Genomic DNA, 27,487 nt, shown 5'->3' on the forward strand with positions numbered 1-27,487 from the left:
TCCCCGCTGCCATCAGAGCTGAAGACTCCTTCAACACCTTCAAGAATAAAACCAAATCTTGGCTCTTTGACCAGCAATAGTCGTGTTAGACATCTGTCCTACTTACCCAGCCCGCCTGTTCCCCTGCACGATTTCTGGTCTGCTACCTTCCCAACTACCTCAGGGATACTTCCTCTGCGGAGCCTAGGGACACTGTACCATGTTTAATATTTGTAATTATTAAGATTGTTATTATGCTGTATTGGTATACTTTTATTGTAATTTATCTCCCTGTATGTTCTTTTCTTGCAACCCTGTACAAATTGCGCCCTGATGCCCCCGGGCCTGATGGTCTGCGCATTATAAATAAACAAATACAAATACCCCACGCAGCCTCACAAACTCTGCCTGCATTCTTCAGTTTAAAAGTTGCGTTCCGCGGCATTGCTGCACTTCGATTTGTAGCATTACTCTAACTTTTTGAACTCTGATACTGATTCCTGACTACGGCTACGTTTAAATCAGACCTCCTTTTGTCTATTCCCTAGTACTTCATTACGGACTGTTGACAAAATGGAATGCCACACAGACCTCTTCTGTTCTACTTCTTGTTTTCATAGAGACCAGCCGCTGCCGAACCTCGCCTGTGAACTGGATTCCTCCCTTCATTTCACCCTCTGCTGGTATTCTGCTACTCTCAGATACGCTTGGTAAGACTTATTATGCTTTTCTGTCAGTTTAGGTGTAACAGTGCAATACGCCAGGCTGGCTCCAATCACCTGATAAGTTGCATTACCGCTCAGGGGTTCACGTACTCTTGTCTACACACATACTTACTTGTATCCATTCTGAACCACTGTTGTTCATCATCTCCATACAACAACTGCACAAAGAGACTCTCTGAATAAGTTCTTCAAGAGTCCATCACGTGCACTCACGAACACTTTGCTGATCAGTGCACCATCCTGTATCTAGTGCGACCCTCGCGTGCCCGGTTGAATATCCTATACTAACGTTTCTTTTTGTTGTTTTGTCCTGTTGTTGGTTCTTGAACTATTGACATTTTTCATTACCAGTTAATCCTCCTCTGTGGTAAGCCACTTAATTCCTATATTCATTGAACACTAGCTCCCAGGTTTAAGTGGGTTAATAGTACCTCTTGGTTTCCTCATAGTTTCAGACCCCGTACGAAGTAGATGCCAACAGTTCTAGGTACTACAGGAGATATTTGGGGTACTGTCTGTATGTCTCCTACTCCAATTTGGTGTTAACCTGTTTTCTGTATTTTTGTTACAACAATTGGTTGGTGGTGCGTGTGTTCCCCGCTCTTTTGTATGATCAACACCTTTGTCTAACACTAAAACAGCAGAGGCGTGTATCAAAGAAGAGTTCCCTCAAGTTGAGGAGGCCGGAGTTCTGGGTGAATCCCGGCTGACGAGTGGCGATCCAGGGAGTTTCCTCAATGTTTCATTCGATTGACTCAAGGTTTTCTAACCAATGCCCCTGACAGCACGGTGGTGAGCAACATCCATCTACTGATGGGTGATTAATTACATTAACATATGGGACTGTCTTCCTGAAGACAGCATGAAGCTTGCAAGTGCTAGAAGAAGGAGAACACCACTAGAGTTACAGGTACACTGCTGAGAGTTACAGGTACACTGCTGGAGAGCACCTTTCATTCTGTGTTATATATAACACATACTACTTACCAGTAATAGTCTAAACCTTCTATCGGCTTAGAATCATATGATTTGCATAGTCCGCCATTTAGTGGTTTGCTCGGAGTAGAACACTAGGTTTATTTAAGCAAAAAATAGGGTGTCGACAAGGGACATTCGGTCACACTATCCTTATCCTACATGTTAACATGCGCATGATCCCTTATGCATCAATATATGCAGATGGTTTCTTTTTCTGACATGACATCTGTGGAAGACTATTACTGCTAAGTAATATTTGTCTTCTGGGGCATGTGAATCTGGTTAGATTTGATTTTGCGGTCTCGCGGTTTCAAGGTGACTTCCCTTCAACTCACCCCGAGGTTGTGCCATCAAAGCTGGGATTGGCTAAGTAAGTGGTTTTCCCGCAAGGTGAAAATCCCACCCCAACCACTCATCCCCCCCCACAGTGACCCACCCCTCGCACCAAATTCTACCATCTGACAGTGCTTCAGTGTCGAAGTTGGTGACCATCAGTGTAATGGTGTCAACATGTTTCTGTACGCTTTGGAGACTTGCTGCACAGGAGTGCGGGGAAAAATGTGAGGGTACATGTACACAGGATAGGTATAGTGTGACAGGAATGCCCCCGTCTATGTCCCATTTGTTGACTTTGAAAATAGTGTTCTTATTTGGAGCAAACCATTGGATGGACTATGGAAAGCAAGTGACTCAATAGCCCCAGAAATAGGACAAGCATTACTTACCGTAATAGCATTTCTGATGATTGTATCGGCTTAGATTCACATGCTGTGAATATAGTCAGACAGCTAGTGGTAATCAAGGAGTATTGCATCTGGTCTTTCAAGGATCGGAAGGGGACGTCAACATGGGCGTGCTTGTAACACTATGCCTAACGTGATGTGTAGTGTACCCAAAATCCCTCACGCGTCGAGGGTCCTCTGGTTGTGTTTTTTCTGCTGTGAGAGAGCTTTATGACTAACGTGAGTGAGTACAGAAAGAGAGATAATAGTAAGATGTTTATGTTCCTTCTACTCAGAGCGGGGGGGAAGGGTGGGCACATTTGACTCTAAGAAGATACAATCATCAGAAATGCTATTATAGTAAGTAATGAAGGTCTTCTGATGCTTGTGAATCTGCTTAGAGTCATATACTGTGCATAGACTAGCAAGCAGTACCCAGAGTTGGATGGCGGGGTGTGAGAAGGAACCGTGGTAAAGAGATTTCTTAGTACCTCTTGTCCCACCTGACAATCAGACCTAGAGTGAGTATCTAGGCAGTGGTGTTTTGTAAAGGTGTGTATAGAACTCCAGGTTGCTACTTTGCAAGTGTACTCGAGAGGAAGTTTGGCAATGAATGCTATGGAAGCTCTAGTGCCCCGAGTCGAGTGTGCTCTAGGCTTGAATGGCAGATCTCTCTTGGCAAGAGTGTAGCAGAGTGTGATGCAATTTACAATCCAATTTGAGATGGCTGAATTAGAGACAGGGTACCCCTCTCTACCAGCCGCCACCGAAATGAAAATCATATTCATTTTTCTTAGTGTTTTTGTCTTTTCAAGATAATATATGACTGCCCTGCGCACATCAATTGTGTGAAGGCTTCTTTCTGACACGTTAGTGGGGTCTGGAAGAAGGCAGGCATTTCTATTGATTGGTCCACGTTAGACAAGATTTGGAGCAGTACCCTTTGGGTGCACTACAACAACCTTGACCTCCTGGCAATAGGAACCAACCTTTGGTATAATTCTGCACTACACAGGTTGGTAGTGTGGCTGAGCAGCCAAGCTCATCTCAAGAGGGGTCAATGTGAGCAGGAGGGTGGTTACACAGATTCACAGTGACGGGTATCCAAATAAACACACTCAAGTTTTCTTGATTAAACAACTACTAATTAATTTAACAGTCAGTTTGATAACCCTTCTTCAGAAGAGGCAATATAATATTAACAATCAAAAAGACTCCAAAATACACACTCTTAGTTTCTCTAAATCAGCAAATACCCATTTGGGATGGTACACAAACACTTCCTACACCCTCAGGTGACTTAAATAGCTAGGACACCGGACATTAATAGATCACTGGTATATTTAGAGCAATACTGAGATGAGTGTTAAAGTAAAGATGTTTCAGAATAAAACAAGAGATCACGCACAAATTCTGAAGCAGGAAAGTACTTTTGAACCCCCCCTCAATGCAAAGTAAATTAACCCTTTCCTGGAGGGAGGGTAAGGCACAAGCAGAAGAGAGAAGAGTCATTCAGGGAGCCAGGCCAGCCAATGTCAATTGGGCAAACGTCTAGGTGAGCTGAAGCACTTCTTGCAGGTAAGTAAAAGTCTTGCACAATGTTTTAGAAGTCTTTGTAGACAAGTAGAATCAATGTAGGGTCACAATCTGGGAGGCTTGTGAGAGGTAGAAGATGGAAGAAACTCTACAGAAGCAACCAAGACCAGTCTCAACTGAGATCAAGTAATGCTACAACAACCAGAGGTAAGTCCTCTCAAACTTTACAGTACCTTTGGTTAGAAGAAATGGTTCCAGCTGGCTTCTGTTCCTGTGCAGCTCTGCAGATCCTTTTGTTCCTGGGCCTCAGTCATGGGGACGAGAGGGAGGTCGTCTGGGGACTCCTGCACTGAAATGGGACGGTCAGCGGCAGAAAAGGACAAGCTTCTATTCAGCGTCACTTCACGGTTTCAGCTCCTCGCGTCTCAGCAAATAGCACCACCGCAGACTATCGGATACCACTCTGGACTTTCCTCACATTACTGGGAGTCCGGAGGATCTTCCACAAGCTCAGGTCCGATTTAAAAGTGATGGACTGTTTGGTGTTCCTCTCCCTAGCACTTCGGTTCCAGCAGCAGTAACAGCCAGCTCCGAGAGGATGTGCAAAAGAGTTCACTTTGGAGTCGATTGGTCCCACCAACTCAAGGGGAGAAGCCGTCCTTGCAGGGCTTCTCTAGTTGAGGTGAATTCATAGCTTCAGCACAGCAGCAGGGCTTCACCGGGCAAACCAATGGTCCAGGAGTTGCAACAGGCATCTGTTCCAAGTTCTTCTTCAGATTCCTTCGTCCACTGATTGACTCTGCCTTCCAAGACAAAAAGCCTCGTCTTTTATGCATGTTTCTCCCATTCATTCCAGCCTAGCTACCAATCACAAAGCAGGGTGGCTGTCCTTGCCAGACAGCCAGCCGGCCAATCACTTTTGGGTGCATTCCTGGAACCAAGGGGATTAAGCACAGGGAGACTCGGGCACCTCCATCACTTCCTGCCCCCTGCCAGACATGCTGGAGCCAGAGGCGGGCTTCACTTGTGAATCCCGCCAAAGAAAGCGAACATAGGGACCAAACCATGTTTGGCGTGCCGAGCAAATCTCAAGAAGGACCTTTCCAGCAAGAAATGGCAGAAAAAGAAGACCAGGGCCATTTTGATAAAATGGGCACCCATGGTTGCTTTACTGCAGCTGCGAACGCAGCCCGCTGTAAAAACACACAATGGTAGTAAAAAGTAAACCGCTGCCACCAGCCATTAATTGTAGAAAGGGTAATATAAAAATGTTACATGTGAAACTAGGTAGAGGGGATACTAAGTAACCCCTCCAGTACCCTACGCAAAGATAGCGCGTGCTGGGACTAGAAAGTTACAAATTGTAAGTAAAGTCAATTTCAATTCTCTTGGTGAAACTACTGTATCCAACAACAGTGAAGGTATTTAAACATTTGGAAAATCGACTTCCGTGTGCCACTGCACTGTAGTTGCTGTGTGTCACAATGCAAAGATGATGCCTATGGAGTTTGTCAGACTCCAAAAGAAACCGTGTTTAAATCACAGTAAAATACATGAGAGAGTGGGGAAAAAAGGTCTCACTCTCTCCAGGTTGAAAATTAAAGTCCTATAGTCCAGCAAAAGTGCTGGGAGCCTCTAAGGTAGAAAGGAATTAGCACATTTCTGAGAATTCTCCCTAACAGTTCACATGGAACTTTGAAATGAATTTAGACACAAACTCATCTTATCTTTGTGAATTGTGACAAATGGGTCTTGAACTGAAAGGGCCTGTAATTCACTGACTCGTCTTATTGAAGTGACTGCCACTAGGAAGGTGGTCTTGTAAGTGAGTGCGTTAAGGCTAGCCTTATGCATAGGTTCAAAAGGAGATCCCATTAGTCTAGTTAATACCACATTTAGGTCCCATCCGGGAGCTGGATTTGAAATTGGGGGATGAAGTCTTAGCCCCTTCCATAAATGCCTTGATCACTGGGATCTTCCACCACAACACCTTCTTTTGGGACGTAGTGCAAGCTAAAAGAGCAGCTAGGTGGACCTTCAGGGAATTAAAAACCAGACCTGAGTCCAGTAAATGAGTCAGGTATAAACCAATATGTGTAGGAGAGCAGTCTATGGGATTGATGCTCTTAGAATGGCACCAGATAACGAAGCGTTTCCACTTATTGGAATAGCAATGTCTGGTGTTCGGTTTTCTAGCCTCCTTAAGAATGTCCATGCATCTCTGAGGGAGTTGGAGGTGCCTGAACTCTAGGACTTCAGGAGCCAGTCCGCCAAATAGAGAGTTTGCGGGCATGGATGGAGTGTTTCTCATGTCTTGTGAGAGCATGTTGTATGTGCAAGGCAGCTTCATCTTGTTGAGTAGGGGAGTTGGGGGAAAAGCGTAGACAAATTTCCCTGACCATGTTATCCAGACACCATTCTTCTTAGAGCGGTCCTGGGGGTACCTGGAGGCGTAATCAGGGCATTGTACGTTCTCCAGAGTTGTGAACAGGTCAATCTCTGGGAAGCCCCATTCCGTAAAGACGTTTGAGACTGTCTTCGTGCAATTGCAATTCGTACTGTGTGGGTAGAGGGAAGTCTCTGCTGAGCACGTCTGCCAGAAGATGGAGTTCCCCTTGAACGTGTTGAGACAGGAGTAACAACTGGTGTTTGAGAGCCCACTTCCAAATGTTCTGGGACAGTTTGGATAGCCCTGGAGAGTGTGTGCCCCCCTGCTTGTTCAGGTAATACATGGCTGTGGTGCTGTCCACAAGGACCAGTACGGTCTTCCCCTGTAGTTGTGTTTGGAAAGCTTTTAGGGCTTTGAACACTGCCAAGAACTTCAACTGTTGTATGTCGTTGGATGCTACTGCTGGGGACCAAACGATGTGCGCTGTGTGATGGAGGTGAGCCACCCACCCAGTCAGAGTGCGTCTGTGGTGAGAGGGGCTTCTACTGCAGGGGTGGTGAAGGTTTTCCCCTTCAAGAGGTTTTCCCTCGGCCACCACTGCAGAGTGAGAACGAGGGCTGCCGAGAACCACTAGATTGTCCCATTGTCCGCTGGCCTGACACCATTGGCTGCTGAGCCACTCTTGCATGGGGCGTATGTGCAAACTAGTCTCGGCGTACCCGTTGGCGTCTGTGGCCTTCCCGACGACTCTATTGCGGCAGCTTGGGGGTTGTGTGCTTTCCTTTACATGATGTCTGTGTGTGTGTCCTTCCGCAGATAGGTCAATGGCCTCTGGATCGGAGACATGGCTGTCGCTTCCTTCCTCGTCACTCGAGGCAGAGGTGGGAGAGCTACTCTCGGCCTGCTGCATGGCATAGGCTGCCCACTACTTTACTCGCCGTTCTTTTATCGTCTTCGGATGCCAACGTTTGCAGGACCGGCGGGACTGCTCGTTATGATCGAGGTAGACACTTATTACACCTTCAGTGTGAGTCTTTCCATGGGTACTTGCCGTTGCAAGAAGGGCAAACTTTACAAGGAGTCCTATCCAGAGCTCAGGTTAATAGTGATAGCAAAACCAGAAGGGAAAAGAGAGGGAAGAAAGAAACACATTCTTGAAAACACACGACCCCTGCCCCCACTCTCCCTACTGTGTAGGCCTGGCCGGAAGGCCGATGCCACGCAGTCTACAGCGTCGACCGGAGCACCAGCCGCCAAAATCTACAGTCGTCTTTAGCGTTGGTTCTGAAGTAGCGGGTGAAAGATTGACGAATATTAAAAGACTGTAGGTCGTCGACAAAGAAATATATCTTAGCAATTTTAGAGCTCTGCATAAGGCAAACAGCTAGCTTGATGGAAGAAAAAGGACCTCGACGCGCAAGGAATTTTGGGTACCCTACATGTCACGTTAGGGATAGGGTCCCAAGCACGTCCATGTAGACGTCCCTTTTCAATCCTCAAAAGACTAGATGCAATACTCTGCGATTACCACTATATGTCGGACTATATGCATAGCATGTGACTAAACAGATTCACAAGCATCAGAAATATATATTGGGGCAAGACAAGCAATGGTGCTGGGAGGCAAGGCGGGCTACATATGGTGTTCATTAAATGCCCAGTAACAGCCTTTCCGGAGCTTGTATCTGCTTAGAATTTGATGCTTTGCATATACGCTGTCATTGTCAGAAGCCCAGACCATTGGTTTTGTCCATAGGGAACCCAGCACTAGACCTGAACAGGAGGGGGATGGATGCAAAGGAGAGGAATCCAATTCCTGCCACACCTCCTTATGCAAACATGTGTTTGCAGACCCTTATCTCTAGCCTTGCCTCTTGATGCAGGTGCTTGCCAGTGTTTTTTCTCACTTTAAGCTACATCCAATCCGTAACAATGGAGAGAACACCAGGATATCAAAATTGGTCACTGTTAGGGAGAATTCTCAGAAATGTGCCAATTCCCTTCTACCTTAGAGACCCCCAGCTCTTTTTGCTGGACTTTAGGACTTTTAATTTCTAACCTGGAGAGAGCGAGACCTTTTTCCTACTCATGTATTTTTCTGCGATTTGGACTCTGTTCCATTTGACTTTGGAGTCTGACAAACTCCATGGGCATCATTATATAGTGACACACCGCACCTTCAGTGCAGTGACACAGTGACGTTAAATTGACTACTTACATTTGTAACTTTCTAGACGAGGAACACTATCTTGCCATAGAGTGCTGGAGGGGTTACCTAGTATCCCCTTTGTCTATTATCTTATGTAACATTTTTATGTTACCCTTTCTACAATTAATGGCTGGTGGCAGTGGTTTACTTTTTCCTACCATTGTGTGTTTTTACCGTGGACTGCAATGGCAGCAAGACACCCATGGGTGCCCATTTCGTCAAAATGACCCAGTCTTTTTTCACCATTTCTTGTTGGAAAGGTCCTTCTTGAGATTTACTCTGCGCGCCAAACCAGGTTTGGTCCCTTTGTTCGTTTGGTCTTTGGCGGGATTCACTGGTGAATCCCGCCTCTGGCTCCAGCGTGTCAGGCAGGGGCAGGAAGTGAGGGAGGTGCCCGAAACTCCCCCTGCTTAATCCGCTTTGTTACAGGAATGCACCCAAAGGTGATTGGCCGGCTGGATGCCCTCGGAGGACAGCCACCATGGTGTGAGTGACAGCTAGGCTTAGAATGATAGGGAGACCTACATAAAAAGGTGAGGCTTTTTGCTCGGAAGGCAGAGTTGACCACTGGACGAAGGAATCCGAAGAAGAACTTGAAGAGGACGCCTGCTGCAACTCCTGGACTGTTGGTTGGCCCGGTGAAGCCCTGTTGCATTGCTGAAGCTCTGAATTCGCCTTGACTAGAGAAGCCCTGCAACGGACGACTTCTCCCCTTGGGTTGGTGAAACGAAGGAACCCCACAGTGAACTTGCCTGGACATCCTCTCGGTGCTCGCTGTACTTCAATTGCTGCTGCAGGAACCATATTGCCAGGAAGAGTAACTCCAGATCGAGTGCATCGCTTTTAGTCGGACCCGAGCCCCAGGAAGAGCCTCCGGACTTCCATTAAGCAGGACTGACCAAGCCTGAGCCACCTCAACAGAGTGCTGGACCCCAGATGCGAGGAAAGTCCATTAAGGTAACCAAGAACCGCGGTTGTGCCGCTTGCGTGAGCTGGGAGGAGCTGAAACCACGAAGTGCTGCTGATCTGAAGTTTGCCCATTGCTGCCGCCGACCTTCCATTCGTAGTGCAGGGGTCCCCAGACATCCTCTCTTGTCCCCATGACTGAGGCCCAGGAACACAGGATCTGCAGACCTACACAGGAACAGAAGCCAGCTGGAAGCAGGTTTCTTCTAACCAAGGGTACTGTAAAGCTAAGAGGACATGCCTCTCGTCATGTAGCCTTGCTTGTTCTCAGTTGAGACTTGTCTTGGTTGCCTTTGCAGAGTTGCTTGCAGATTTGCCCCTCAGAAGCCTCCCAGCTTGTGGCCCTACATTGATTTCATTTTCTACAAACATTTCTAAAACACTGTGCAAGACTTTTTACCTACCTGCCAGAAGTGCTTCAGCTCCCCTAAACTTTTGCTTAAATAACATTGGCTGTCCTGGCTCCCTGAAAGACTCCTTACCTCTGACTTTGTTCTTTGCCTTTCCCCAGGAAAGGGTTAATTTACTTTGCATTGGAGGGGTTTAAAAAGTACTTACCTGCTGTAGAATATTTGTTAACCATGATTTATTCCCTCAAAACTTTACCTTTTTTTCTCCCACTCAGTATTGCTCTAAATGCGCCAGTGATAAAAATCAACGTCCACAGTGTCCTAGTTATTTCAGTTACCTGTGGGTGTAGGAAGTGTGTGCGTACCATCCGCAATGGGTATCAACTGATTTAGTGAAACAGAGTGTGTATTTATTTAAATATATTTTGTGTTATACGATTGCTTCCTTCTAACTAAAGAAGGCTTTTTCAACTGTTAAATTAATAATTGTTTCATCAAGAAACCTTGTGTGTAATTGTTTATTTGAATAACTGTCATTGTGAAACTGTGTAACAACCTTACTGCTCACATTGACCCCTCTTGGGATAAGCCTGGCTGCTCAGCCACACTACCAGCCTGTGTAGTACAGACTTATACCAAAGGTTGGGTTACCGATTGCCAAGAGGACAGGGTTGGTGCAGTCTCCCACAGGTTACTGCACACAATCTTGACTAACAGCCACTCACACACTGAAACACCAATCACAGCCACAGCGCTGCAGAGACCAGTGCAAAGCAACCAGTGATAGCAACAGAGACACACTGGCTGCAATCCCACACCGCTACAATTTGAGATCCCACCGCACAGGGCTGGCGGAGGAAGCCAGAAATTGCAAAGTGAAAAATAACTAGTCCCTGCCCCACAAGGTATTAAGGAGAAACACCTGAGGCATTCCACATAATTATCGAGATGATCTCGGGATGCAGACCTATAAACAGAAACTGTACCACTGAACTTCCAACGGTGCCATGGTCAATCGGCTGCATGCCTACAAGAACAAAGTATGTGGGGCTTGGCCCATCTTAAAGACTTCTCCTTGAACATACACCTTCCAAGAGGGCAAGATAGATAAGGGTTGGCAAGGAAATATTGCCAATCGACCCAGAGGGAGGGAAATGCAAGCACCTCCCCTGGATAAACACACTTCCGGTTTCCTTTTCATCCAATCCCTACTGTTCATGTCCAGGTACCAATGGCCTTGATGCATTGGCATCCTCAACTGTAAACTATTAAAAAGATGCAGCTGAAACCATGTAGAAGCAGCTAATACTAGTCTGTATTTAACCTTAGCCAGCTGAATTGTTTTTTCTTGTTTAAGTTTGTTTTACAATCAGCATCCGGCTTCTTGGCTCTGTTCTGATGCATAGTGAATGGTCGATTCCTGGTGCTTTTAGAATTCTTCTGATCAAGGCAGAAAATGTTGAATGTGAAAAATGTATTATCCAGCGTGCAACAAAGTGCAAAGCAGAGCAGGAACATTGTAATCTTAAAAAGGAGTGATAAAAGACTGCAAATGAAGAGAAATTAGGAAATTAAGATTGAAGCGGCAAAGAATATATTGACAATTGGAACAGTCACAGCCCCTCATAAAAAAAAGTTCAAGATTTCTGGGAAAACTTGAAGTGAAACAGATCAGCAAACTTCACCAACCCTTCTGAAGAGATAGTCCTAATAGAACCACATCACCACAGAGCCCTACTTTGGATCTACTTACCACTTTGGGTTGCTAGTATCACAAACGGTTTAGTACTGCAAGAGGTACTGCACTAGCACAATAGAAAGCAATACAGCTAGGTGTGACTACGAGGATGGCAATGTGGAGACTAAAAAGCACACAACACAGGAGAAGGATGGACGGAACATTGCGACAGAAAATCTTGTAAATGGGCTGACAGAAATGGAACCCCATCAATCCTGAACGGAACAGAATCATTACTTTTCTCTGGAATGTGGCAGTACCAGAAGCATCCTCTATGCTTACCTGTCGTTGAAATTGGTTGTGAAGATCTTTGCGCTGCTCCTGTGCTCTGATCATTTCTAGCACTTTACGGTTCTCTTGAATGCAGGTGGGGCACTCACTGTCGCTCTCACAATAGCTCTCGAAACAGTGCTGGTGAAAGGAGTGACCACACAAGAAGTGCACAGAGGGTAACTCCAGAGCGCTACTGCAGATGCTGCACTTAGTCTTCTGGAAGATCTTGGGGCTGACAGAAAGCAAAGACAGTGAGTATGTTAACTGGAGTGACAAGCACAGGGAAAGGTGGGCAATGTAGGACCCAACATGAAGTTAGCACATCTGCCCATGGTCTGGAATATGAAATAAGAAAGAAGAGGGGCAGCCAACCTTTCATTCTCTCGTACAACCCTACAACTCGCATCATTCCCAGACTTTAAGGTCACCGAAGTGAGATCATGGGAGTTGTAGACGAAAACATTTGGAGGATGAGGTTGGTTAACCCAGTTCTAGAACTAGACATATGAAGTGAAATCATGTTATCACAGTTCTGGATGCACAATAAAATACAAAGCAGCACATGCAGTAAGCACAAATGCACATAATTAGGTGGGCAGAAACATCCTCTGCAGTCTGTAACTACGCACAAGCAGTCAGAAAAGCTATTCACAGTCCAACTCATCACATACTTGGATTATCGCTGTATATTCTAGGATCGGATATTTGCACCAGTACTAAATGTGTGTATATCCAGTTTGACATGTGGGGTTCTAAATTCACCACATTTTCAATTTAAATCACGTTTCTGTTAGGAACCATTTTCTTTTTGCAGCTTTCCTTCGATAGACATCAATGAGACAATCAACTTTTTGCAGCTGTTTTGAACTTGTACTGAGACTTTTGGAGGGAAGTGAAACAGTTTTACTTCACTTTCCTTGCTAAACACAAGCGTTTTGGGGGCACTGATCAGTTCCCATGTCTATCAGTGCAGGGGAACATTTTTCTTTTTTTTTTTTCACTTTGTGTTTATTGGATTTATTCAGTAACAATGGCGATAGATACTCAACTCAACCACCAGTCTAAACCAAACCATAAAAAACACCCCAACCCTCCTCCCCCCGAACCCTCCGCCCCACCCACCCCCCAAAACAAAGAGCTACACAGGGTTCACAAACAAAAGAAGAAGAGGCACCTCCAGGCTGGGAACACAATTCTGTACAATTACTGGCCATCTGACCGATTAGCCCTCTCTGCAAGATCCCCGCCAAAGCACACTCTGCTGGAGCTTTTATTCAGCAGCCGAACCGCCTCCACCCTCCCCACATTGTCCACCACCACACATGGCCCCAGATCTCAGAGTTTCAATGCAGCACAGTCTGTATTCAGGAGCACTACACTCCAATCCTGCAAAAAGGAAGGCATGTCATCATGTACAATAGCTGCAAGCTTCTCATAGGTGAAAATTGTTATCAGTTTATGAAACCAATCAGACTTCGTTGGGCCCTGAGATCCTTTCCACCTCTGGGCCAGGGCCATTCTTCCTGCCCTCAACATCGCACTGACTACCCTGGGGAAGGGGCCCCCTTCACACCGAGGCCCAGGGGCACCGAGTAAAATCTCCATGGGATGGAGGGCAGGGCAGTTTCCCAGGATATCTTTGATCCAACTTAGTAACTCTGCCCAGTAGACCTGGATGACCGGACATTCCCACCACATATGAAACCAAGTTCCTTTACCCGCACATCGGGGACATTTAGGGGAGACACCGGGAAACATTTTCGACAAAGAAGCGTGCGAATGGTGCCAAGAATGGAGCATTTTGAAGTTGTGCTCCATTGCTGCCGTATAAAGCCTCCCTTTAAAGACAGCTCGAAGCACGGAGTCCCAATCCCGCTCCTCCAGTGCCGTGCCAATTCTCTCTTCCCACACACCCCTGAACGCCTGTCTCCCCTCCAAGTCCGCCGTAATTAACACATTATAGATTTTCGACAGGGATCCCTTCCTGGAGCTGGCCTCCACAAAAATCTTTTCGAAGGCGGTCAGCTTACGAGAAAGGGAGGCCACCCACTTTGCTTGCGTGAGAATGCCCTTGAGTCGCAGAAAGTCAAAAATGGAGGGAGGCCTCTCCGGAAGCAGCTCCAACAGCTGGGGAAATTCAATAAAGCCTCCCTGGTCAAAAAGCTGCGCAGCCCTCTCCAGCCCCTGGTCCGACCACATCTGCGTCCCTCGGAACCCCCTAGCCCCCCAGATCCAGTGGAGGACCCCACAGGGAAGACAAGGGAGAAGGCCATGATGACAACAATTTGTTATCCCTACCAGGTCCCCACAATCGCCACAGGACCGCTAGAATTGGGTGGGACCGGGCTACCGCTGGTAGGGCGCGAGGAGGGGTCCAGAGCAAGTCCCTAACCTTGTGGGGGTGAACATGCACATCTTCAATAAAAGACCAATATGTCCTAAGGTCCTCTCGCAGATGCTCTAACATGACTCGCAACTGGGCCGCTTTGTAGTACAGCTTAAAGTCAGGAAGACCAAATCCCCCGAACGCCTTAGGAAGTGTTAGAGTACTCAACTTTATTCGAGCCCTCTTACCGCCCCATACAAAACGCAGAATTCTCGCCCGAAGCGAGAGAAAGAAGGAGTCTGGGATAGCACGAGGCAGAGAGGAAAAGAGATAGAGCAGCCTAGGCAGCATGTTCATCTTCACAGAGACCATTCGACCAAACCAAGAAAGCGTCAGTGGGGCCCACCTATCCAGGTCAGAACCAACCTTGGCCATCAAAGGAGGAAAGTTTAGCTCAAACACCTTTCTTAGGTCCCTCGGAATTACCACCCCAAGATACTTGGTACTAATTTTCTCTATACGCAGCCCGAACACCTCCACTCTACCCTCAATATCCACGTCCCGCTCTCCCATGGGCATAATACAGAATTTAGAAACATTTATTTTAAGACCAGAGAACTGTCCAAATCCACCTATCAACTCTAACAACCGGGGCAGGGAGTCGTTAATCCCAGTTAAATAAACTAGGATGTCGTCTGCAAAGAGAGACAGCTTAAATTCGTGCTCCCCACATCGTACACCTGTAATCGCCTCTTCCCGCCTGACCGCAATAGCAAAGGGCTCCATAGCCAGCGCATACAAAAGAGGAGAAAGAGGGCAGCCCTGGCGAGTTCCTCTAAAGAGTTAAAAGCTCGGGGACGCGAAGCCATTGACCAGAACCCTCGCAGATGGAGCATTATATAGTGCAGAGACCCATCCACAGAACCTATCCCCAATACCCATCCTTCGCAGCACTTTCATCATGTAAGACCATTCAACGCGGTCAAAGGCCTTTTCAGAGTCTAACGAGAGGAGGTAAGCCTCAGACTCACTCTTGGACACTTCATATATTAAATCCAGCGTTTTCCGCACATTGTCAGAACCCTGCCGCCCTGGAATGAAGCCCACCTGGTCCCCGTGAACCAAAGAGGGAATCAGCCTAGCCAGCCTGTTCGCCAAGATCCTGGCCAATAGCTTGACGTCAACATTTAAAAGCGAGATAGGCCTATAAGATTGACAAAAGGAGGGATCCCTCCCCTCCTTCGGGATGACAACAATGAGAGCCGACATTATAGAGGGAGGCAGAGACCCCGTTTCCAGGGCCAAATTATACACCTTAGACAAATGCGGCGCTAATGTGGAGCGAAAGGTCTTATAAAAGCGGACGGTGAATCCGTCGTCTCCCGGCGCAGTGCCGCTCTTCAAGGACGCGATAGCCTCAACAACCTCTTGGGGCGATATCGGGAGTTCCAACGATGCCGAGCGTTCCAACGGCAGACAGGGGATGGGGAGAGACCCAAAGAACCGATCAATATCTGACCCATCACCAGAATATTCAGAGGTATAAAGGGTTTCATAATATGACTTGAATTGCTCAACGATCTGGTCATCCCCCAGCCACCTTACACCCCCCGGACCAGATATGGATTTGACTCGTCGACTGTTACGGAGTGCCCTAAGTCTCCAAGCCAATATCCTGTCCGCCTTTTCCATATATCTTTGTTTTAGAAACGCAAGCTTCTTCTCAGTCTGCCCCACGAGCAAGGCAGACAGTTTGGCTCTCAGCTGTTGAAGCCTAGCCCACTTGTCCAGATCTATTTGCGTCTTCAACTTCCCCCCTGGCTGAATAGCCAGAATCTGCTCCCTCAGCTTACTCTCTTCCCTCGCCCCCTCCCTCCTAGCTCCCATTTCCATCAAAACGCATCTGATCGTAGCTTTAAATGCATCCCACACCCCTCCAAACCCCACCTCTCCATTGTCGTTTAAGGTAAAGAACTCGACTATCGAGTCCAGCAGGGACTGCCTTAGCGCCCTATCCTGCAGGAGCGAGTCATTACATATCCAATGCGAACTGCTCCCGACCCTTGGGGGAATCCCTAAACTAACACAGATCATATCATGATCGGACCATGGGATGGACTCCACCTTGAAGTCAGAGATATATTCATGGACTGCGGAATCAACTAGCACATAGTCAATCCTAGAGAATGACTGATGAACTGAGGAGTAATAGGTAAATAGAGGATCCCGGTTACCAACATCAGCGTGGGCATCTAAGAGATGTAGGTCCATATTTACCTCCCGAAACGACTCTGCCATCTTCCATTGGGATCTAAGATCAGGGCATGGGTTTGCGGATTTCCTGTCTTTATCCAGGTGCATCACCATATTAAAATCCCCCCCTACAATGATTGCACCCTCTCGAAATCCCCGATTTTCCCGCTCATCCCCTGCCAAAACACATCCTGACCCTCGTTCGGACCGTAAACTCCCACCAATGTGAACCACCTACCCCTTATCTCCCCCTTGACCATAATAAAACGGCCCTCTGGATCCACTTTATGCGCTTTGGGAGAAAACTGCGCATCTGGGGAAACCAAGAGCACAACCCCCCTTCTTTTCACCCCATATGATGATCGAAATAGGTATTGAATAGCCCTAGATTTGAGAGCGGGTTCTCTCCCCTTAACCCAATGGGACTCCTGTACAAAGAGAAAGTGCAACTTCAACCGCCGGAACTCTCTGAGCACCAGCGACCTCTTGGTCGGGGAGTTCAGACCTCGCACATTTAGAGACCCCACAGAAAGAGAGTAAAAAAAGTCATTCATAAGGGCAGACGGAAAGCCACACGGAAGCACCTCCCCCCAACCATGGAGACCCCCAAAGAAGGAGCAAAACATATGTGTTGAACCCAATATTCATAGTAGCGCTTAACTCCCCCCTATGCCTCACAAACTCCCCGCCCCTCACCCCCCACCCAACTTCTGAGCGTCTGAAAGGACTGCATCTACCTACAGTCAATCTTCCAGACCACCAAGGCTCGCCTCCACCAGGGCGAACAACCTCACACAGAACACAACAGTTTCCGGGCCCCCCCAGACCCAAAAGACGTATCCGACTTCCCCCCTCCACCAGCCAGAGCAAGAAGCGATCCCGCTTAGAGACCGGCGACAAACCAACGATACTCAACCCCATACAAGCACAAACGCAGTCAGAGGACAGCAGAGGCTCCCCCCCTCCAGTTAGGCCGGCACTTGCCCCGGGGACGGAGGTGCTATCTTCCTATATTTCCTATGCCCCCGGACGCGCCGCCGTCCCAGGGATGCCGGAGAGTCCCCACGGGGACCCTCAGTGGGATCACCATCCAACTTGACCTGCTCCTGAAGAGAGTCACTCAATAGCTCTGCCATTTCTCTTCTGATGTCAGACTCCGAGGTAAGCACATGTCTCTCTCCATCGAGCTCAAAGGTGAGAGAGAATGGGTGCCCCCATCTATACCGCACTCCCTTCGCTTGTAACCACTTCGTTAATGGCCCACAGAGTCTCCGTCGCGCCAAAGTGAGTGCAGAAAGATCATGATAAATGGAGATTTTGGCACCATTCCACTCAATCACACCTTTTTTGCGAGCAAGTTCCAATATCTTAGTTTTCTCTCTATAATAGTGGAATTTCACTAGAACGGAGCGAGGGCCTCCCACCTGACCTCCTGCTCTATGAGCTCTGTCAATGGCAGGATCCATAGTAATCTCCCTTTCAAGAACCAGACTTATAACTTCTTTGACCTTTCGCTCAGGTCAACCTGCGTCTCTCCCTCCTGCTCCGGTATGTTGAAGAACCTCAAATTAGAGCGTCTCTCTCGATTTTCCAAGTCGTCAAGCTTGAGGGCAATCTTTTCCTCCTTTCTCTCAAGCTCCGCCAGCCGCAGGTCAAGCTGGGTCTCAAGGATATCCACAGAGGACTGATTGGCTTCGTGGGCCTGAACCCTATCTTCCACATCGTCCACCTTCTTATCCAGGGAGTCAAGTCTCTTCCCTATGTCTGCCCTGAACCCCCGGATCTCCTCGAAGAGAGCTGCCATACTGCGGCCCATATCCTGGGAATCTACTACTTCTTTTTGGCCGGAGACCTGCATACTGATGACCAATTGAGTCCTGGGGAGACCTCCGGAATCGCTGGAGAGCCCTCACTCCCTGCATCCAGACTCCAAACTTCCCCTAGGCCGGAGTTCCGACAAGTTCACCACACGAGGAGCACTCACCGGGCGCGGGAGCCCCGACCGAGCTCCAAGAGAGCGCCCCCCAGAACACATCCAGAGACCATGTCGCTGCCCCTGAAGCGTAGGGAAGAGTGCAAAGTCGGAGTCGGAGCTCCCCTTCAATCAGCAAGCAAAATCCACTCCTCCCCCGTCTGCCTCCAGCACTTCACAAGAGAGAAACACACACTGTCTGGACCCAGGTGGGTGCCCCAAGCTCCAGAGTGCCTTCCGACGCCGCTGCTACAACGGCAAAGATTCCCTCTTCGCTGCTACCTCCAGCCAGCAACAGTTTATGGGTCCATTCTCCGCCCTTCCCGGACCATCCCTGCCGCCAGCTCTCAGCCGGCACTTCCAACGGGGAACGTAGCGGGCCAGATCACCACACCTCTTTTTCCCTCATCAGGCCTCACACGTCCCGCGACTCCTCTGCCGCACTCCAGGAAAGGTGCAGACCCTTCCCTCGCCGAACCAAGCCAAGCGGACTCAAGCAGCACTCCGGCACCCAGCGCCACCCCTCTCAGGTCACCGTACCGGAGGCAGCTGTATGTCTGTGTGCCAAGCTCCCAGGGGCTTTAGAGTCTCATGGCAGCTGTATGTCCGTGTGTCAAGCTCCCAGGGGCTTTAGAGTGTCATGGTAGCTGTACGCCTGTGTGCTAAACTCCCAGGGGCTTTAGAGTGTCATGTCAGCTGTATGTCCATGTGCCAAGCTCCCGGAGGTTTAGAGTGTCATGGCAGCTGTATGCTCGTGTGCCAAGATCCCAGGGGTTTTAGCGTGTCATGGCAGGTGTAGGCCTGTGTGCCAAGCTCCCAGGGGCTTTAGAGTTTCATGGCAGCTGTATGTCTGTGCGTCAAGCTCCCAGGGGCTTTAGAGTCTCATGGCAGCTGTATGCCCATGTGCCATGCTCCCAGGTGCTTTAGAGAGTCACACCATTCCCCACCGGTCCTCTGCTGGGGCTCACCTCGGGATGGCAGCTTCACACTCCGTGCCCCCAGCAGGTTCCGCGGCCTCTCACCGTTCCTCCGGGGCCTCCGGCATACAAAGTCCGCAGCTCACTCTCCCAGAGCTGCCGCACTCTCTTCTCTTCCGGGGAGAGCCCACGGCTCCCCCCCGCGGGAACCGCCACACAACGGACGCCGCTAGGGGGGTGAGGGGGGGGGCACGGGTCCGCAGCAAGGCCGCGCAAGGGCTCCGATCTGGGCGCCTCCGCCCCTCCCCCACCGCCAGCGAGACAGCGCCGCGCGGCCCTCCTCGGCGGGGAAGGACCCCTAGCCTCTCCCGGCAGAGCGCTCCGGAGGCTCCGAACTCCTCGCCCCCGGCACCTCCCGTCACCGGCGTTCGCTCCACCTGGTCACGGGGCTACACGCCAGCCCAAGGGGGGGGGGTCCTCACACAGCTACGAAGGGGCTGGGGGGCCCAATCCTGGAAAAAGGCCGCCCTGGGGAGGAGAACTGCCGAGAAGCTTCAGCTCATCTCGGCGCCCCCTGGTGGCTCCCCGGGGAACATTTTTCAATCCACAATGTGCAACCTTAAAATCTGTTGCCAACTTTAAAGCTGTGAAATGAGTTGAATTATTTTTTTCTTGGACAACATTACCTTAATCAGAAACACTGCTTACTCATCTGTCACCATTATACTTCTCACCACCCCAATTCAAAGATATTCCTATGGCAACTCCCTTGATTTGTAATTTATATTTTTCTCCAGTTCTGAGGAAATATTTCCACTTCTATCGGTTCTGAAGCCTACTATTCTATTTACCAGCCATTGATGGTATGGCAATATTGTAAGTAAATGTATTACCAGCTTGGTTAACTCATCGGCCAAAGGATCGTCAACCCTACCCCCGGCCACCATAAGCTTTGAAAGTCTCCGTTTTGGCTCCCTTGCTGAGAAAACCATCCCTGGATCAGAATACACTGAAAAATGACCACCCGGTTGCTGGTCTTTTATGGCCGACAATGATGCTATAAAAAAGTTAGTCACCTAGCATCAGCAAAGAGAACCAACTTTTAGACTCTTTTTCAGTCTGGTTTTCAGCCATTCAATAGAATAGAAATGGCACTTGTGACAATGTTTCTATGATATTTTTAAATATGCAGACAAAGGCGCTTTTCCCCCTTCCGATTAGGTTTGACCGCTCCGTAGGATCTCGAAGTAAACAGTGATGAGGTCTGCAGTCTTGCGGGACGAATCGAGGTATTCAGCCACTTTGCCCCAAGGGAAGGGTCATGTGAAGCTAGCAATGTGAGCCTGCAACACAACATTCGGCCTAGGGGTGGCGGTAAGCGAGAACTCGCAGGGAGAGACTCCCCTCTTGGGGAGAAGGACCCCCTTTCCACTGAGGAACTCCCTTGTCAGTGTTCTCAAACATCCACTACAACCCTATCACTTGACAGAAAACAGTTATTGTAAGATAAAAACAGAAAACAAGTAACAGCCTGGTACTGTGAAGAGTACGAACGGAGCAGTGATAAACAATACCAGTCAATCACAGAGACGAAAAAACCTAAAGGGAGTGGTTATGAAGAGTATAGCTCCAACACAAAGGAAGGACTATCCAGGAAAGCCCCAGCATAGCGTAATAAAAGGGGAAGTGACAAGAAAACCAGGAGTTTCAAACTGGCTGGCAGGGGGAAGCTGGCAACTCGGGGAGAACAGTGGTTTGTGTGTCAGCAAACCGTAGGAGAGGCAAGTGCACTACCTGGAGAACAGGCTGGAGAGAAATTGGCCAGAGACTGGTAGTCCCTGGATGGACACAAGGCTGCAGAGGAGCCCCAACCTCGACGCGCCTGAAGTGTAGCACACTCAGGACGGAGCCGAACATGTCTATCAGATTGAAGGAAATCCCAGGAGGGAGCAGAACGTGAAATGTGGTGGCCAGAAAGAGTGAATACCTCTTTATTTGCCGATACCACACACCGACACTGCAGTGTGTCAAAGGAGCAAAATGGAAGAAAGCAGAGAAGCCGTCCTGACTGACAACGGAACAGAAGCCAAGAACACTGTCCCGGTGACGCAGCCCCATTACACCATGGGTAAAGGGGAGAGTGGGAGACCCGGGGCATGAGAAATAAGTGGGAAACTTCCTACACCTTGGAAAACAGAATCTAAAGATTGAAGTAATCCTACTCTTACCAGTAACTGGGAAGAGTAAAAAAAGAGGGAGGAGCATTCAGGGACTTACCATACGCATCCCAGTGAATGACACGAGTATAAGAAGAGTAATAGGAGTAATCCTACTCATCCCAGTGAATGGCAACAATACAAGAAGAGTGAGAATGGTTCAGTGAGTGGCAAGAATATCAGAAAAGCAAGAGTCAAATAAGGACTCAACCTACTTGTCTTAGTGAGACGATAAAATCAGAAAGAAGAAAGAAGGGTCGTGAGGTACAACACCTATTCAGAGACTCCGTCAAAAGACCAGAGAGGAATCTGAAGAGTCAAGGGAACCAGTATAAGAGGCCCTGGAAAAACCCCTTGAAACAAATGAAGGACCTAATAGGAGACATAGCAAGAGACTATCTGAAGATCCAGTATGGAGGAAAACTTAGCAAAAGTTAAAATTGAGAACATTCTACTTCACCACACAGCCTACTTTCTACAATCCTTAAATCAACGCCCGTTAGAGGTACTAGTCTCCTTTTGTTCATAGAGGTAATAGTCGATCTGAGATTAACAGGAAGTAGGTTCCATAGGCGAGGGCCCAAGACTGAGAAATGTTTGACTTTTACAGAAAAATCTTAAAACCTCTTTCAATAACTTATGGTGCTTTCCTAATATCTTTTTTGCAATCGTGAGAAAGACAGTTCTGGCAGGTTTGAACCCTGAAAAGATGTTTTTACTAAATCCTTCAGCATAGTTAAAAAAAATGTAATCATTGAAAACATAATTCATTACAAACAGAAAGGGATTGTCGCACATGATTAACTAAAATACAAACATCGATGTGGCTGGTAGAAGAGGGACTGCGCCAAAAAACAGGCACCAGAAGGACCCATACAAGAGTTCCGGAAACCACTAACCCCAGTGAGTCCGCCCTCACGAAACCAATGCAGGTTAAGAATTGGTACTAGGAATACATATTCCTAGTGCAGCATTTCCACGTTATTTTTAACTACTTCTGAAGAATGTTCTACATTTATGTATTTATGAAGTGAAACCTGTTGAGAAAATACAACCTGTGAATTAATGGACAATGTTAGAAGACCATTATGACCATTATGAGTAATAAAACTCTTGTATGATCTTTGGTTCTTCTTTATCAAGACCCACAAGACAACCAGTTTATGAAACCAATGTACATTATTTGTATCATGACCCAGACCACCTCTGTGGAAACTGTATAGAATAGGACTAGTGATTAACAATTGGTGTTTGTATTTTAATCATGTGTGAAAATCCTGTTTTCTGTTTGTAACGAATTAGATTTTCAATGATTAAATAGTTTTTAACTATCCTAAAGGATTTAGTAAAATAATCTTTTCAGAGTTCGAACCTGCCAGAACTGTCTCTATCATGATTGTGAAGCAGAACCCTACCCGGGAATAGATCGAGATGGCACTCAGTTATTTGTTGAATAAGTGCACCCCGGGGGTCCTCCCTCGTTTCTTGGCTTTCCTAATATCACCTTTAAATATGATGAAAAATAGTAACGTCCATGCCCAGATGCAGTTTAGTCTGCCCCGCTCCTCTTTTCCCACTGGATATGTTCCTGATAAATAAACAAATTAAATCAACATGTTCTCCATCATAAAATTGTCTATTATTTCTGCCTGCACAACCACCTTACAGTGAAGTGTGGTAGGAAGAGGACACTGTCTCTTGTGACAAATTGCAGTTATTTGTCCCTTCTTCCCTAGGGAGACTCCCCATGTGAGGCTAGTGAAGTAAGCCCACTCCGCAAGACCTACCCTAGGGGTCAAGGAAAGTGGGGCCTCACGAGGAGAGACTCCCCCTTTGGGGACAAGGATTCCCGTTTCAGTGAGGAACTCCCTGAAGGAACTACCACAGCCACGTATGTGGGACTGCCTTCCACAGAGAATATTATGAAGGCTTCATTTTTGGATATATGCAATTGTTAGGACTGGATTTCTATACTCTGGTCTGGTGGACAGATGTGTAGGAGGCCAACCTAGTATCAGAGAAACAACTGGGAGCTGTAGCCAAACCAGTTCAAGGTAGCAAGGCGAGTGGCCAAGGCTAAGTCTCAGGAAGGATGAGCCTGGTAAGGGGCCCTCAATGAGTACAACGTGAAAAGTCAAGGAACACACTTAGACTAACAGTTATGCAAATATTTATTTATGGCCATAGAATACTATGAAAAATTACTACTAGCATGTAATAATCACACAAACTAAATAAATGATACATACAATCACTGGTGTAGGGAAACATACATAAACCCCTGCAAAATGAAGTTGTATTAATATGCAGCACTCCAGGTCCAAAGAGATACAATACAAACTTCAAAGGTCCATCCCTAAGATGTATGGGGCCTTGTGCCCCAAAGTTCCACACAGTTTTGGGAGAGAGGGCTTCTGGGGTCCAATGAAAGGTTCCATGGGGTAGAAGACAAGTTGTTCTAGTGAATAAAAGTGTCTCCCACTATCGGAATACTTGCGCGAGCAAGCAATGGCAAAGCCAAACTGTTATAAAAGTTTCTAGAAGTTAAACTTTTAAAGGGAATTTAAATGTTGTTCAGGTATGTACTGTTACAAATCACCTCCATACTCAGATTGTTCTGAAGGCTTTGCAGGTCTTCAGAGGAGGGTCTCATGCTGTTTTTCCCACCTTCAGCACCGGCCTTTCTACCCAGCAGTTGCAGGTTCTAACTTCTCCGGTCGGCAACAGATGATGGTGCAAGGTCTTGTCTTGCTGAACACTCGTTCTCCCGACTACATGCAAGTGCCACACACTCGGCTATCCCCTTTCGAGTTTGAAGTAAGCAGGACCTGCCCGGTGTTACGACATTGGTTTGCTGCGATAACGTTTACTGCCACTCACACAGCACTGTACTTACAACCCACAGCACTGTTAGGGAGAATTCTCAGAAATGCGCCAACTCCCTCTACCTTAGAGACCCACAGCAACTTTGCTGGATTTTGAGGAATTGATTTTTTTAACCTGGAGTGAGTGAGATTTTTTTCCACCCTCATGTATTTTTGCGTGACTTTTGTACACTGTTTCTCTTTTGGATGTGGAGTATGACAAACTCCATAGGCATCATCTTTTATATTGTGGCACACAGCACCTTTAGTGCAGTGACACAGTGAAGTCTTAGATTTCCCAAAGGTTTAAATACCTTCTCTGGGTTAAACTACTGTTTCCCAGAGCAGTACAGTGAAATTGACTTTACTTACATTTGTAACTTTCTAGATGGCACACACTATCTTACTATAGGGTGCTGGAGGGGTTACCCATCATTCCCTTTTTTCTAACTTCTCATGTGACTTTTTATATGTTACCCTTTCCTCGCTGGTGGCAGTGGTTTCATTTTTTACTACCGTGGTGTGCATTTACCACAGGCTTCGTTCGTAGCTGCAGTAAAAGCACCCAAGGGTGCCATTTTTGTCAAAACGGCCCAGTCTTCTTTTTTCACCATTTCTTTGTGGAAAGGTCCTTCTTGCGATTTACTCTTCATGCCAAACCAGGTTGGTCCCTTTGTTCATTTTGCCTTTGGCGGGATTCACGAGTGAAGCCTGCCTCTGGCTCCAGGGTGTCTGGCGGGGGCAGGAAGTGAGGTAGGTGCCCGAAACTCCCTGCGCTTAGTCCCCTAGGTTACAGGAATGCACGCTTAGGTGATTGGCCGGCTGGCTGTCCGGCAAGGACAGCCACCCTGCTAGGCGACTGACAGCTAGGCTGGAATGAATGGGAGCAAGCTGCATAAAAGGCGAGGCTTTATAGCTTGGAAGGCAGAGTCGACCACTGGACGAAGGAACTGAAGAAGAACCTGAAGAGGACACCTGCTGCAACTTCTGGACCAATGGTTTGCCCGGTGAAGCCCTGCTGCTGTGCTGAAACTCCAAATTTGTATCGACAGAGAAGCCCCTGCACGGACGACTTCTCCCTTTGAGTTGGTGGAACCAATCAACTCCAAAGTAAGCCACCTGGACATCCTCTCGGAGCTGGTTGAAATTCCACTGTAGTTGCTGCTGAAACCGAATAGCCAGGGAGAGGAACACCAGATCGTGTGCGTCGCTTTTAAGCTGGACAAGAGCTCCAGGAACATCCTCCGGACTCCCAGGAAGCGGGACTGACTAAGCCTGTGCCCCCACAGAGTGCGGGACCCCAGATGCAAGGAAAGCCCATCTCGACAGCCAGGAATTGCAAAGGTGCTAATTGCGGTAGACGTGAGGAGCTGAAACACTTAAGTGTCACTTGTTTGAAGATTGCCGGTTGCGGTCGGTGACCGTCCCATTACAGTGCAGGAGTCCCCAGACGTCCTCCCTCTTGTCCCCACAACTGAGGCCCAGGAACACCAGGATCTGCAGAGCTGTACAGGAACAGAAGTCATCTGCTGCCCTTTTCTTCAACCTAAAGGTACTGTGAAGTGTGAGAGAACTTACCTCTTGTTGTGCTGCCTTCTCGTTCGTGGAGAACAGCAGTATGGACCAATGGATGGAGGATGACAAGTCACACTCATTTATCGTTTCTCATATATCGATAAACATTTTTACAAATCACTTCATTATATAGCAAAAATATTCAATGTTTAAAAACAAATCAATGTACATAAATCATTTTCACACAAGGGTAACAACATTTTCAGCTCACATCTTTCCCAACCATTCATTTACTCACTCTCTTTCCATCTCACTACACTATCTTCAATAAACACAATGACCATCTACAATAGGTCACTCTTTACAATTCTCAATTTCAACAGTATTTGGTTCCCCATGCCAGTTTTAAGGTGACTCAATCTGTCTGTCAATCTTCCCACAGATTTTGGTAGACACGTGTTTCGGTTGTCAATGTTGGACTCCGTAAGTCGTGTCCACTAGATCATGCAGCCTTCATCGGGACAAAAACAGGAAACTCAATAAGTCCTGTTGCACACGGTAGGTTGAGCCACACCACCGCCATATATTTTATGGGAGAGGCACATATGTGATGGACAAATCATGACTCTACTTTGAGGCTTGGCATAAATATTTCTGGTCTAACTTTTAATTGCAAAGGACATGAATAGTTGTCTTCATCTCAATGTTGTAAATCCACTTAATCGCTCTTCCAAAGGTTCATTCACTTTTATAGTCCCCGTTATTCGGTTCAGCTAAATACTTCTTCATAGGGTAGACTAACTGTCTGCTTAAGGTATTCTTCAGCCCGTCCTTAACCGACACAAGGACTCCATAATTGGTTAAATGCCTTTCAAATCAATGTTGGTCTTTGCTTGTTAAGTCCAAATAGTTGATCCACCAAATATGGCAAATGCCATCTCGTCTCCTGGCTTATTGCAGTTGGGTGCAGTTGATTCCGTTCTTCTAATATTGGCAATTTCTCTCTTCTTCCAAACTAAATGGAAAGCATTTGCGTCTCCCTTATAGCTCCCAGTGCTGGCGCAGCGTCTTCACTGCGTCGCGGGCGGCAAAGAAAACCTTGTTGGAGACTTGTCTCGGTTGCTCTTGTAGAGATGTTTGCAGCTTCTCTACCTCACAAGCCTAATCAGCTTGTGGCCCTCCTTTAATTTCTTCTATTCTACAAAGACTTTTTAAATATTCTGAAAGACTTTCTACTTACCTGAGAGTAGTGCTTCAGTTCACCTTGACATTGGCTGGCCTGGCTCCGTGAATGACTCTTCTCTCCCTTGCTTATGTGTTTTACCTTCCTTCCAGGAAAGGGTTAACTGACTTTGCACAGAGGGGTTTATTTTTTAAAGTACTTACCTGCTTAACCCCTTAAGTGCCAAGGGTGAGGTATCTCGTCCTTGGGATTACTTCCCTGTTGCCAAGGACGAGATACCTCATCCTTGGCACTTACGTGGTTAATGAAACAGGAAACGTTAGAAGACATTGAATGGCGAAATAGCGAAATAACAAAATCACCAAAAAAGGCCTTG

At 47.4% G+C, this 27,487-nt stretch overlaps 1 protein-coding gene across 1 annotated transcript in view; it reads right to left on the minus strand.

Moving 5' to 3' along the window:
- Window positions 1-27,487, minus strand: part of VPS11 (VPS11 core subunit of CORVET and HOPS complexes) — a 314,076-nt gene that overhangs the window by 87,947 nt on the left and 198,642 nt on the right. Inside the window, exon 15 of the mRNA XM_069614391.1 lies at window positions 11,875-12,097. Coding sequence (XP_069470492.1) covers window positions 11,875-12,097 — 223 coding nt within the window. The remainder of the gene's footprint in view (window positions 1-11,874; window positions 12,098-27,487) is intronic.

Source organism: Ambystoma mexicanum, chromosome 9 (assembly GCF_040938575.1).
Source record: "Ambystoma mexicanum isolate Mex_15411 chromosome 9, UKY_AmexF1_1, whole genome shotgun sequence".
In the NCBI taxonomy this organism is placed as follows: domain Eukaryota; kingdom Metazoa; phylum Chordata; class Amphibia; order Caudata; family Ambystomatidae; genus Ambystoma; species Ambystoma mexicanum.